Source organism: Pseudomyrmex gracilis, unplaced genomic scaffold, assembly GCF_002006095.1.
Source record: "Pseudomyrmex gracilis isolate BER0280 unplaced genomic scaffold, ASM200609v1 scaffold_40, whole genome shotgun sequence".
Lineage (NCBI taxonomy): Eukaryota > Metazoa > Arthropoda > Insecta > Hymenoptera > Formicidae > Pseudomyrmex > Pseudomyrmex gracilis.
In genome coordinates, this window is record NW_018020624.1 from 855,299 (window position 1) to 869,691 (window position 14,393).

At 37.3% G+C, this 14,393-nt stretch overlaps 2 protein-coding genes across 4 annotated transcripts in view; both read right to left on the minus strand.

The window, feature by feature from the left end:
• Nucleotides 1–39: 39 nt before the first annotated feature.
• Nucleotides 40–7,453, minus strand: LOC109852928 (carcinine transporter-like). 3 transcript variants are annotated; one of them, XM_020424552.1, is made up of 10 exons: nucleotides 7,191–7,453; nucleotides 3,736–4,017; nucleotides 3,382–3,577; nucleotides 2,808–3,066; nucleotides 2,531–2,723; nucleotides 2,184–2,289; nucleotides 1,985–2,088; nucleotides 1,093–1,307; nucleotides 808–983; nucleotides 40–423 (listed from the first exon to the last, which is right to left on the minus strand). In XM_020424552.1, the coding sequence occupies exons 2-10, from the start codon at nucleotides 4,011–4,013 to the stop codon at nucleotides 205–207; spliced, it is 1,746 nt and encodes a 581-aa protein (XP_020280141.1). In that variant the 5' UTR covers nucleotides 4,014–4,017; nucleotides 7,191–7,453; the 3' UTR covers nucleotides 40–204. The 3 variants fall into 3 exon arrangements, with proteins under 3 accessions (XP_020280141.1, XP_020280140.1, XP_020280142.1); XM_020424551.1 differs by lacking the exon at nucleotides 7,191–7,453 and adding an exon at nucleotides 6,593–6,699; XM_020424553.1 differs by lacking the exon at nucleotides 7,191–7,453 and adding an exon at nucleotides 6,334–6,546.
• A 3,394-nt stretch (nucleotides 7,454–10,847) lies between these two features.
• The window catches only part of LOC109852951 (organic cation transporter protein), a 13,891-nt gene continuing 10,345 nt past the window's right edge, over nucleotides 10,848–14,393 (minus strand). Inside the window, exons 4-8 of the mRNA XM_020424596.1 lie at nucleotides 12,944–13,242; nucleotides 12,697–12,809; nucleotides 12,271–12,485; nucleotides 11,601–11,949; nucleotides 10,848–11,238 (exon numbers count right to left, since the gene is read on the minus strand). Coding sequence (XP_020280185.1) covers nucleotides 11,052–11,238; nucleotides 11,601–11,949; nucleotides 12,271–12,485; nucleotides 12,697–12,809; nucleotides 12,944–13,242 — 1,163 coding nt within the window. The 3' untranslated portion in view covers nucleotides 10,848–11,051. The remainder of the gene's footprint in view (nucleotides 11,239–11,600; nucleotides 11,950–12,270; nucleotides 12,486–12,696; nucleotides 12,810–12,943; nucleotides 13,243–14,393) is intronic.

Here is a 14,393-nt window from a genome sequence, read left to right on the forward strand (position 1 = left end):
CTATATAAGAAAATATATATCCCGTAAAACGGTTGCGAATTAATTTGACCTCTGTAATTTTTATTGAGTGAGATAAAAAGAACAGTACAGTTACTGAGACAAACAGAGTTAGTACGTGCCACTAAACACTTCCCGATTAAACGATCCCGTCCTCGTGGCGCTCTTACGTTATTGGGAATAAAATTACGTAATAAAATTGACGGACTATATCTCGCGCGTATGATAATGTCGATGCCGACTCGGGTACGAGCCGTCGCAGCAAGGCAGCGTCCAGAATTTCTGATCCTTGCCGAACTCCTCTCCCTGATGTAGAGTTTGCGGAAGATCGCGGCCGAGCGTCTCCGGCAGGAACAATATTAATGTAGCGCCCACGATGGCGACCATGCTGATGATCATCATCGGCAATCCGTCCCAGATCTTAGCCTGAAACAATTGAAACGATTAATTGAAATGATGACGAATTAACGCGACTTTAAAGCTTCTGCAAAAACTATATAGAATTTCAAAATTGTGTAAAAACAAACTTTTTCTCTTTCTAAAGAAAATTGTTCATTAATTATAATAATTAAAATATAATTATGATAATTAATATAATTAATTATTTAATATAATATAATATGTAAAATACTTATTATAGTATAACTATATTAATTTAATAAGTTGATTTTTATTACATAACAGATTGATTTTAGTCAACTTTAGCAAAAGAGAGATCTGTGTACAATAAATTTGTTATCTACGGCACAGCAGAATATGAAAATAAAGTTATCAGAGAAACTTCCACTTCTAAAAAAAAAAGATACTTACGCTGTCTACGACGTAGGGTGCAACGGAATGAGCGACTATGCCGAAAATATGGATCAACGAAACGCCTTGCGTTCTGATGGGCGTCGGCAGTAATTCAGCGGCATACTGAAGACCCACGTTGGCCGCCATATTCAGGCAAAATCGCGACAGCACCGACATCGTTAGTTTCGCTGCGACTGAAAAAAAAGAAAAAAAAACGATAACAGTGAAAGATGCAAATAAGTCATGTGCGCGCGTGTACATGAAACGCGCCGTTTGATTTTGGTTAAAATTTTGCGCGCTCACTTGACTGCAACAGCAATTCGGCGAAGCTGAAGAGGCTGGTCATAGCCAGAGTGATAAATCCGCAAAATCTGCGACCCCAGCGGTCCAGCAGCAACGTCAGCAATAATCCGGCCGGCAATTCGGTCGCGCAGGCAAGAGAGAAGGACACGAATACCGAGCTCGGGATAAGTTTGAGAGAGTATACGTGACCGTCGAAGGCTATCACCGTCAAGGACCTGTAACGTGTTTCGAGAACCACGAGAGTCTCTCATTAATATACAATCTCGGACACGGCTACATACCGCGCGCACACGCACGCGATATGTAAATGCGTTAAAATAGAAAATGCAGCAATGTGCGTAACGTTATATCGCAAAAGTATGACGCGCGATATAAATTCAATGTACGCGATCTGAAATGTTGCCAGAATCGTAATTTATTTTCTCGCTTTCGTTCTGGAGAGAGGATTATGTGAAAGAGAAGATTACGCAACGGGTGTGAAGTGCCTAGCATATCGTAAAGACGGCGGCGAGAAAATGATAGATTCTAAAAATACTAGTCTGCGAAATTAAAGAGACGGAAGGAAATTTTCATTATAATACGATTTACGTATGAGACAAAAAATGAAATGAATTTATGGTGCTCTTCGCGAGAGAAAATATAGGAAATAATTTTTCTCTATATAGAAAAATATTCGGGAAAAAACTGGTCAGAGATTAGAGAAACTGGCCAGTATTTGAAATTATTGTTACTGTCGCACAACTGCATACAAAAATTTGTTTAGATAAGATTGATTACAAATTAGTCTGGAATTCGATTAAATAGATCGGAAAATAGGTTCGGTAAGGACTTGAAATATTCCAATTGTTATAATAATAATTATATTCTTAACAACAATAATTATTGTACCCACCAGAAGAAGATCATCAGAATGGCGTTTTTTGCTAAACGCGGTGTTTTCAGAAGATCAAAAATAGTCGCGCTTTCCGTTTGACCGTTGGATGCGGTTAAATTTTGCTGGAAAGCGAAATTCGCTGAGATGTAAACTGCACAATGTGTAAGTTTAAAGAACGTGCGTTGTGTGTCGACTCGACGTCTTTTGTCTTACTTACGACAAAGATTTCGTAGATACGCGCGTCGGGACTTCTCTTGTTGATCTTCGCTATTCGCCGTAGTTTCTGCACCACTTTGTCTATTTTGCCGTTGGCGACGAACCATCTTTAACAATGAAACACAATGTTCTATTCAGAAAATATAGTCGCGCGAACGCGTAAATACTGGGAAAACAATCGTACTTTGTCCGAAAATCTTTTTCAAAAATCACGTCACGGCAAAGTTGTTTCGACTTTACACAATAAAAAATTTATAGCAATTTGTTTAATAACGTAAGACACTTTTATGAAAATTTATTTCGCAAATTTTTTATTTGTAAAGAAAATTGATAGAAATTGATTTTTACCGAGCGCTTTCGGGAAGAATCCACGGTGTTACGAACACGCTCATCATCGGAACCGCTGTCAGGTACGCGAAGAATCTCCAGTTTGCCACGTAATACGCGATCCATGGCAAAATTGTACTTCCGACCGCGAAGTACACGCCGAAAGCGACATTGACGACGAGGGTTCGTCGGTTCACAGCCATGTATTCGACCACTGTCGAGATATTATATTTTTTCATATATTATTTAATTAATATTTTCATAAATGATTTTATTTTAAATCGCAATCTCAGCTTACCGATAATCAGCGGAATGTTAATGCAATTGTCAAAGGCGAGACCGGTGAGAAATCTGCAGACGGCGAAAGACCAAAATGTGTTCGCGCTCGCGGTCGCGATCGACGCGAGCAGAGCGACGCCGTTGCATAGTATCAGTGCGGGAATTCGTCCCTTGTGATCGGCGATCCAGCCGAAGAGAAAACCGCCGACGACCGAGCCGCAGAAGAAGATCGACTGTGCCGTCGAGATGAGGTATTCTTGGTCGCATACCCAATCTAGCTAATTACAAAGTATTCAGTTTGAGAAACGCTCTGTGAAGTCCGTGATGTTTCACATCGTTTTGGTTTTTTACGCAATCCGCTTGCAAATGCACTTTTGATTTGTTTGTTATGCATATATATTTGTACGAATAACACGCGTGCAATTTCTTTCTTTTTTTTTTTTACCGCAATCAAACTGACTGGCATTGCGCAAGATTGATTGCGATCGCAATTAAGCGCAAGTGATTATTGCTAGCGGAAGTGCTCGCGAAGCTTAATTCTTCGTGCGTTCTTTATGTACGTATCGGTGTGACGATATTCAAGGATACTTCACCTCAGCCGCTATGCTGGCGTAAGGAATCTGCGTGAAATTGTATTCCCATTGGCTACAGCTCACGGTTTTGTTCGTTTTCCAGTCGCTCGAGCGAATCTCCTTCGTGTGACTTGACACGAGAGAAAAGTCCAAGTCCTTTCGATGGCATCGATCGTAATACGGATAATTCGGAGACTTTGGAATTCCGATCTCTACTCTAAACAATTTAGATATCATTGATGTATAAAAAATCATATAATGTATGAAAAAAAACGTCTTTTCAAAACACATACGATCAATGCGCGCAATTTTTATAAAAAAAAAAAAACAAGTTTGTAAGAAACAATATTTACGGGGGAAACGAGTTTATATTACCTTTGGTCTTGTGTAAGATTCGAAGACACCAGTTCGTTTATCCTGCACCAGTGCTCCTGCGGTACCAGGGTGAGGAAAAATTGCGAGAAATACAGAGTCGAATAAGCCACGCTGTAAGGCAGCAGTGCCAGTAAAAGCAGCCATTGGTATCTGCCGAAATCGCCGACGCACGGTAGAATATCGTCGAAGGTCTCCAGCTTGGGTCTCAACGTGGTGGTTTCGTTCGGGCCTGTGACATCCACGTTACCGTTTCCCACCACGCCATTGGAATTCTTCATTGTTCTGAGGAACATTGAAAAGACACGCGCACGATTATACGATTATTTATTCTTTGTCAAGCGAATAAAATTAAAATAATCGTATAATTCGGCTGATGCAACTCGACCTTGCTTTACAATGTTGCGGCAAATTGCACAACTCAAGCTAAATTAAGCGAATTTCTGATAAAAACGAATACATTCCGTGGACACGCCGTGGACTGCAAGATCTCGTCGGTCCAAAGTCCGAGTTCGGCTCGAGTGTTTCATTATGGCGAGTGTCCGAGCGACAATTTAAATAGACGCAATTGCGAGTTGTTCAATGTTGTGTTTCGGACACGATGGGATCAAGTGGTTTGTTACCGCGCCTTTCAATCAAAACAATTATGAAGATGAGATCAGTTTGACCATCGGTACCGGCGTGCAATTAGCGATATTCGAGACAGTAATGTTCCATTATTACCATTACGCATTATTATATTATCTCACCACATATGTATGTATAATTTATTTATGCTTTTTTATTTTTAACAGTTATTGTTCGACAGTTTCGCTGATTATAACGGTGAAATACTATAGCGAGCCGAAACAAAATGTAAGTATAAATAAACACACTAACGTTTTAATACATATACTTGAAAACAATACGTGTACTTGAAACGCGATATATTGAAAGTTTTAATGACAAATAGGTTGCAAGTATCGTAACGATAGTTGCGCGACGAATCGCGAAAAAAAAATAAGTTCACGTGATAAATCACGGAAAATTTTTTCCAATGGAACGGACAGACAATAAAGTATGTTTCTCGCGGTATCAGGGCGGGAGAATCCGTTTATACGGAACAAGTATAAAGATATAAACTCGAAAAGAATAAAAATTTGCTGTTCGTAAAAGTTTTCGCGAGACAGACGATTTTTACGAAATATTTGTGTAAACACGATAGTTTCTCTATAGACATACACACACGCATGTGTGTTTAGTGACCAGAGAGCGCACCACCTTCTACGTCAAGCTCGCGCTAGAGTTGATGCGATCGACCGTTTTTTTGAGAGACAAATTAAATTCGAGATTTCTCTCGAATTAATTTTAACGGAGGCTCGATTCAGTTCGTCGTTTAATCGTTAGACTCGATTGAAGGGAACCGGCTCAGAAAAAATGTTGAGGCGTTGCGCGGAATCGGGACTTCCCCGTTCGCATTCAGGCCGCGAGACCGCTGGGCCGGTCTCCTGTTTGATATTATCGATCTTTTGTTATACTATATAAAAATGTGACTTCTATAAATAAATATATTGCCGCATGCGACTGTAGAGCATGCACAACGCGAATCTGCATACATACGATTAACATATTATTAAATTTCCACGAAGTTGTTTCTTTATCTAACAAGTTTTCGAACATTTCCACTAAATTTATGTATTCATATCGGCCGCATTTTTATTGATACACGCGACTTATTCAAATGCGCGCAAGCAGTGTATCTAGCATGTAGCGTACGTTACACGCACTATAGAATTTTAGAAACGAATTAACGCGTTTATTGAGAAAAAATGAGATAAGTATGCGAGAGTTGTGTGTACATAAATGTCTTAATAGTAACAAATAGTAATATATTCTAAGAACGATTGAAGAAACTTTTTAAATATTCTACTCTGATTAATACTCTTTATATACTCAATCATAACATATCATTATGTATAAAGCAAGTGTTAAGTCTGACAGTGACCCAAAGCCCCTGATACTTCTCGCGGATGAAGACGACGTAATTAACAAGTTCGTCATGTTGAGATATGTATAAATGTGTACTACTTTTTACCGAAGTCGATAATGCAATAACGAGAAAAAGTAACGCTCTACAGAAAAATAATGCCGCATCACAAAAATGTCGCTCTCCTACAGAAATTATAACAATTTATATTATTAATTAACGATATTCGCTGACATAAATATTGTTTAACGATAAATATTATTTAACGTACATTTGTTAACTTGAATGTTACATTCAAAATACAAACTCTAAAATTGATTAAAAGTTAAACTTATCAATGTCAGCTCAAACGTTAGAATAAAATAATTTAAAAATTTTTTTTTTGCCAGTTATTATCGTATAAAATAATATAATATTAATATGATATTAATAAAATATAATATTAATTTTTTTTTAATATTAATTTTTTTGTGCTCAGTGTGTTTTTAAGATAATATTTACTTGTAATTTATTTTTTATTCGAAGCGAGTCGGACACCAATTTCTGTAGAAATCCATTTTTTTTTTTTTTTCGCTAAAATCACAACGCAAGTGTTAAAAATTCTTTTAAAATCTCGGCTGTCGGAGTGCACTCACCTCACGAGTACGTCACCGTAAAAACGTAAATCGCGAAACACAAAACGACCGTGATATTTAAATAACCAAAAAACAGAGTCATGAGAACCAAAAAAAAAAAGTAACAAGAAAAAATTTTCACCGACAGAAGCTGTTAAGAGAGATATGTCGCGACTGTGAATATTAATGATTCGGTATAATTTGCATGTATAAATATACAATGCGCTATACTTCGCAAAAAAAAAGAAACATTAATCTATCGATTTGCGATATCACACACCTAGGACCGATTAACCGATGACCGTGGAATCGAATCACCAACGATCGCTCTTGGGCGACAACGACGACTATAATAACGAAGTTTTGCCGCGAGGCTCAAGACACAGTATGAAGAGAGAATCCGTTCGAGTACGTTGATATACGAACTCGACACGCGAAATATGATGGCACATAGTAACATAGTAGTAGTAGTAGTAGTAGTAGTGGTCATATATGTATATGAATGAGTCAATATAAGAAGAATCCGCGTGAGCTCGAAGAAAAAAGAGGAGAGTATGTACTAGGAAAAATATCTACTGCGGAGATGAGTTGGGCAAGAGGACAATGTCCCGAAATGTTGCGCTATCTCGAATTTTTCTCTCTCACGAATCGATCTCGTGTACATTTTATTCGTATAACGATAAACTTTTGACCGATTCTCCGTTAGGTTACATGCGCCGATAAGATAATTGCATACACAAAATTGTTCCCAAAAAAATGTTCACATTTAAAAAATTACACAAATGAGACGAGACGTCGCTAGTATTTTTTTTTTTTAGATGAAATGAATACAAGCAAATATCTACAATCTCTCAAAGCTTAAAGCGCTCTGCACTTACCCCGGTTGACATCCATATTGCGGTTGAGACACACTCGGTACAGAATTACGCGGTCGGTCTTTTACGATCGCGCGTGCTTATCTTGTAATTATCGTTATTTCGTGCAACGTAATTATTTAGTTTCTTAAACGAATATTTCCACTCGTAAAAATATTGTCGCGGATAATGCTCGTCGCGCGAACCGGTTGCCATTTTCGCGGTTGCATCGCGGTTGCATCGTCTCGCACCGACTCCGCTCCGTATGGACGATAGTCCGACACGCTATTAAAACGACGCTGCTTGCACGATTCGTGGCACTCAGAAACTCGCGTGTCAGAAATAGAACTAAACGAGATTGCGATCTCTCAAATGTTTTTTTCATTGGCCGCTGTTTCAACTTCACTATGTTGGTCGCGATCAATTTGACGAGTGCTTGATTAATTTTTTTTTCATTGACTAGTCGCTTTGTCGCAAATTCGATTTGGATAAACTATAAAGTGTACGAGATCAAATATAAGTTTTTGCAATGTGTATTTTAAAACTACTTAACTACTTTGATGCACACAGAAGAATCGACAAGTAATTGAAATAATTTCAATCGAGAATAAGGTGTTTGTATAAAATCAAATTTATTAAATTAATTAACAATTATATATAAATTGTACACGAACCGTACACGGCTCTTTTAGAATTTAACCGCGTATAAAAGAAAAATAATACGATCATGTAATCCAATTACAGAATCGAAACGTCTGAATTTAGACTTTTTTTGTTTAATAAATGTGAAGTTTTTCACACTTCCATCCTGTAATTTTGCTCACATTGGTCTTGACAACCGTATTTTAACATTGTCACAAGCTTGTTGTGTCAATCAAAATACGATGATGGTTAATTGTGTTTTATATTTTGAAGTTTACTAATCTCACAAGAAAATTCTATATACCTAATAACAAGATCAGATATTGCGATTCTGTGACGCATTGTTTAAATAAAATTATTATAAATAATAAATATAAATATATACATGTAAATTCGTACAATATGCACAAACGTTTGTACTACAAACGTTTAATAGATATGTCATCTATATGTATGTATATGTGTACAGGAAATAATATAACATAAGCCGCTTATCGATAACGGGATCTGCAGATGTCTCATACCGTTTCGATATCAGAAACTTGTCAAGTCAATTATTTATAACGAGACGAAGGTATAATAGCAGGATATTGAATTAACGTGAGTCTCTCATCCGCGACTACATTATAATTAGAAAGCTGTTGATAGCTTACCGTTAACAGATAATAGTATTTCCTCTCATTTGTTGAGTGATATACGAGTTATAGCAATTATATATACGCTTTGTGTACATATGTGAAGATTAGATTAGATTAGATAACATAGTTAGTTTTAGATTAGATTAGATAGTTTTATTTGCGCTCTTTGCAAAAAAATACTGTATCTTCAAATATCCACAGAAACACATTTGAAATTTAACTCCTGAACAGCTCGGTCCGGATACAGAGGAAGAACAAGCTCATTTTGCAATGCTCTCGTATTACGCCGACTATTATCACGCCCGACAAGACAAAAGAGCTGAGTAACACTTGTGGTCTGCAAGTTTCTAGTATTTTATAGACCAAACAGCCAATAAAGTAAGAAAGATCTTCTGGATCTGATCTTGAGCTAACGAAGATTATGGAAATAAGGCGTGACGTATATTTACTCAGTTTAAAAAACAAAAATAAATCTAACGCAGATGTTTAAAAATCTCTGCAAACGCGAGTTATAGTCTCCAGTAATGTCGGTCAGTAAAGTACAGCAATAATCAAAAGCACGAGAGGAAAAGAGACCAATCTTGCTCGAAGTGCTGGCGAAAGTATACCTTCAAAGTGAAGTATACCTTCGATCGATAGAGTTTCAGACAGCACATGTCTCCAAAAGACGACTTAAAGACGATTTAAAAACGTCTTATTGTCTTTTAGACATGTTTTTTAAAATGTCTTTTAGTCTTTGTGTCTGAAGTGAAATTAACTCTCTGAGCAAAATGCGCCACTCAAGACAGACAATTCGTTGAAGAATCCGCTTAACTTCGAATCTCGTACAGCTATTGCGTTCTGTCAAAAAGATAAGAGCAGAGCCTAGTAGATGAAGCGGAAAGATAGAGAGAAGAGAAAAGACGAATAATAATATTCACATATATGTGTATTTTATTTATTTATTTATTATGTTACAAAATATGCATTATGTACACATAAATCGATAAAATAGTCTGAATTTTAGCAAAAACATTTTTTAAAAATAAATGTTTCTCGCGATAGAAAAGAAGACGCGCGTTCCTTTATCACAATAAAATCTATCTGATTATCTGTATTCGTCATTCGAAACGGAAAACATGAGGTTGTCTCAATTTTTTTTGAAAAATTGAACATTTTTTTCTCAACCTGCAAAATTCAATCTCGAACCTTGACGGTTTTACTCAAAGGAAATAATTTCTCACATAACGTCAACAATCACGCGTAAATATTCGGAAGCAGTGTAAATCATCGAAAATTGACGCAACGTTATGTTTTAAGAAACATGCTTGATACTATGCACGACTGTTCCTTGATAGGTTTTATATCTTTAATATTTTTTAATATTCTTTTTTTTAGCGGAACAGGAATACAAGCATATAATTTGTCTCACAATAAATACAATACCCTGTGTGTACATTATAGTACATTATACATGTGTGAGCAATTATATATATATATATATATATATATATATATGTATATATACAGGGTGTCCCAGAATAGCCGTACAATCTCTCGTAGGCAGATAGAAGGAATAAAACTGAGTCGAAAAGTCCTGAACCATTTTTTTCTATTATTTATAATAAAAGAGTAATTATTGAGTAAAGCGGGCCAATCAGCGCAGACCTTTAGCCACGCGCACGTCAGTGAGCCGCGCGCCTGGTGTTTGTGAGCGCTTACTGACGTGCGCCTGGCTAAAGATCGGCGCTGATTGGCCTGATTTACTCAATAATTACTCCTTTATTATAAATAATAGAAAAAAATGGTTCAGGACTTTTTGACTCAGTTTTATTCCTTCTATCTGCCTACGAGAGATTGTACGGCTATTCTGGGACACCCTGTATATTGTATATATATATACACCCATATACATATATAGAGTGTGAGAGACGAAACTTGATCAATCTAAGATGCACACACACTAGAAACTTAGAAATATATAAATTTACATTTAATACGTATATAATATTTTTTTTTACATGATTGTTGTGCTCTTGAAGTTCTTATCTATTCATACGTGTTCGAAATCTTTGAGAGTTCGGAGACATCGCACATCTCCGAATCGAAAATATAATAAAATGGAAGTTACAGAAAGATTCTGTGACACAAAATATATATATATATATATATATATATATCACAGTACAGGAATGACAATACAAGTTCAGATCTCAACTTGGATAAGTTCTAATTGACGCTTCTCTTCCAATTTTTTCATTTCGGCGTCGGAACGTAACCAAATTAAGTTCCGATTGACATTTTTAATCTTCTACCGTGTTAAAATATCATACGTATACAGATGTAGTATATTACTCTCTCGTATACTTATCTCTCTTCTGCTAAATAACGCAGAGAATTGAAAAACGCACCTCGTTCTTCGTTTTTTTTTTTTTTTTTTTTTTTAAATCACAATCCTAAGAAACGTTAAAAATTTTGATATATATAAATATGGGCGACAGGTGTAATTTGATTTTGATAGCTCTGACATATCACATGATTCTGCGGAAAATATTATATGCATAGGAAGACAGAATGACACAAAATGCTGAAAATCGCGGAGAGTTACGTCGTAACCGTATAGCTTTCACTTGGTCTCCGCTTCCATGGCCGCGTTCACGCTTTTCCGTGACCTTATGCTCGATCTTTGTATCATGCTGCTTCTCAAGGTCTCGCCGCGAGTGGACGCTCTCATCGAACTTCGTAGACTATTACGTGTAAACGATCGTTGAATCGTGACCACCGGTGGCATTTCCGCGTCTACGGGCTTTTTCCTGAAAAAAAAAATATATATATATATTAATTCACAAAATTTAATGTTGCTCCTTGCGAAACTTAAAATCCAAAGTAAAAACACGAGACAGGAGGAGCGGAAAAGTCACGGAAAAGGAAATAAGTTGAGAAATTAAACGATCAAGTTTTGATCGTTTTCAGCTTGGAAACATATGTTAACAAAAATTATAAAAGGACGCTAAAAATACGAAAGAATTGTAAAAAAAAAGAAAAATAATAAGTGCCTTAAGTTGCAAAAAATATGAATATATAGAAAAATCATATGGAAAGGAAAACCAAAATCGAAAAAAATTGCGCAACATTTTGTGACGGGAAATCGAAGTAATCAAGTTTTGACACTGACTTCGAGAGACACGGCATATCCCACATCTTCTGATCCTTTCCGAAGTCTTCGCCGTCTTGCAAGGTTTGTGGCAAATCTTTGTCAAGCGTTTCCGGCAGGAAAAGCGTTAGAAGGCCGCCGAAAACGCCTATGATTCCGAGAAGCAATAACGGCAATATCGACGAGACCACGTCAAGATAGACGACGAACGGCGCGAGGATGCTGGCGACATATCCCATTATGTGGATCAAAGCGACTCCCTGAGCTCTCACAACCGTCGGCAATACCTCGGCCGCGTACTGAAGACCGATGTTGTACGAAATGTTCACCCAGAATCTGCCGACGATCGCCAGCGTGGCCGAATAAATATCTGAAAACGTTGAAAACAATCTATATGACACAAAAGTAAAGATTTAAAAAATCATGTACAAGGTGAAGCAGAAAAAAATAATAGAAAAAAACAAAAAAACAAAAAGCGTACAATATTGTGTTAATTATTTGCTGCGTTAATTATTTACTTTTTTATATATCTCATGCGCGGGAATTGTTTTCGTTAATAAATGAATAAAACATAAAAATCAGGATATAAAAAAAAACATTTGGAAACAGATGCTAATTGAAGAGAGCAAAATTGACACAAATAAAATTCTGCTTTTGTCACAGAAGAGCGCGATTTCGCATATATACTTACTGTTCGAAACCGCGCACGCCCATATGCTGAAGATGCCGGATATAACCATGGTGCCGCAAGCCAGCCATCGTCTGCCCCATCGATCCAAGACGAGGGTGAGGAACGTATCGGCGGGAAGTTCCGTGAACGCAGCGACGGTAAATGTCATAAAAACGTCGAGTCCGAGATTGTTCACGTTTCTCACGTGGCCATCGAATACCAGCGATATCGCCATCCTGCGATATGCACAATCGGGATGAGAACCTTCGCTCTTTTATAGTCGCTGAACACCGATATCTTTTATAATACGTCGCATATGTATTCTTTTGTGCATCTTGAAACTACAATAACTTTTTGTTGAAAATACAAAAGAAGAGAAAAATATTTTTCATTGTGCGGTATATACGTTTGAAAAAGGAGAAAAAAAAATCAGAACGGCGAGCTCACCAGATAATTATGAGAAGAATCGTGATGTTACGCAGACGCGGACTCTTGAACAGATCCACCACGGAGTAAGTTTTGTCCGCTTCCTGTTCCTTGCACATCCGAGCGCAAGTTTCCTGTGTCGCAATCAACAACAACAGCAGTTTTCACAAATCGTCAACAAGTGTTTCATCGATAAATTCGACGAAATATTTTCTTTGAAGGAAATATATGGATATACAGAGAAAATAAACCAAGTCGAGACTCTTACGCGAAACTGCTTGTAAACATTCTCGGGCACCTTCGTGCCGTTGATGCGCTCGAATTTACCCAGGATCTCGATCGCCTTCTCCACGCGATTTTGACTGACGAGCCACCTCGCGCTCTCCGGCACCAGCCACGGCGCCGCGATCGCCAGAGCCAGGGGAACGGAAATGGCGATGCAGGTCATTCTCCAGTCGGCCAGGAAGTACGCGATCCAGGGCAGAATACAGGCGGCGAACGTGAAGAACAGCGCGATCGACATGTTCGCCACGAAGGTGCGCCATTTGGGTCCCACGTATTCCAACACTACGAGCAAAAGTACGATGCTTCAATTTTTGGTTTGATATATAAAGAATAAATTTTTTTAAATTAATTAATTTGTATTTGAAAATTTAATCGGAAAAATTCCGAGATTTTTAAATAAACGCTCTAACGATCGGACATCTTAAAACTGATAATCACACGTCTAATAATTATTTTTTTAATAGATGTCCGGTCATTAGAACACAGTTACATTACGCGCTAGGAAAGGATGTATCGAATATATCTTACATAATAGTCACGTGTATCGTTAAATAAGTTGCGATTTCTGTTCCTTCGGCTTGGGAACTTGTTGTTTCTCAGATTAGAGTCTTGACGAAATTACATGTCGTTACGGTCAGCGTCGTTCGCATTGACCTTGCACGCGATAATTGACTCAAAATATAAGGCAATGAGATATATCTCGTTTCAAAAAATTTGTCTTTGTTTCGCAAATGATACATTCGGATATTAGCACATACATACAAGGCTCGACAGTTAACGTTAACTTCTCGTTGTTGTCGCCGCTATTAAACATATTATAGCTTCGTTGTTTGTTGCGCGATTGCGGATGCGCGAACATCAAGCATACGATGAAACGCTTTCCGTTTTATTAAGAGAAAATAGCGCGGACATTGCTTGCGCAAAAAAAATATTGTAATTAGACCGACGAGTGGTCATTTTTCTAATGCGCTGCCTTCATGCTATAATCCGTCTGTGAAGCGTAAAATTATCGGCGAACAGATTATCGACGCGCGCGCATACATTCAGCGATAGTCACAAGGCTGCGAGATAGTAATGGAATCCGTTTTGTTGCGTTTCGAGATTTCGAAATAAATATACGTGCGCGGATTGCGCAGTCTCCTCCTCCACGCAGTCTTATACTGTCAAAATAATAATAATAATAATAATAAATCGCAATTTATTCGATTTCTCATAGCAATTACAAAAAAAAAAAAGATCTCTGACGTAATTTCTTTATGTTTGATGCAAACGAATTTCGCACAAAAAAAAATAGAAAATCTACGTGGTGTATTTCTACCATCTGTACGCGCGCGTAACATACGAAGAAAGAGAGGAACAAATAAAAAAAAAAAAAAAAAAAAAAAAAAAAAAAAAAAAAGAAAGAGAAAGGGAAAAAAAGGCAAGCAAGATCC

Coding starts and splice junctions, on each gene's coding strand:
- LOC109852928 (XM_020424552.1), bottom strand. CDS start 4,013: ATGAAGAATTCCAATGGCGTGGTGGGAAACGGTAACGTGGATGTCACA. Junction 1,308..1,984: donor ATTCTGATGATCTTCTTCTG/GTGGGTACAATA, acceptor AACACGTTACAG/GTCCTTGACGGTGATAGCCT. Junction 424..807: donor CACCCTACGTCGTAGACAGC/GTAAGTATCTTT, acceptor CAATTGTTTCAG/GCTAAGATCTGGGACGGATT.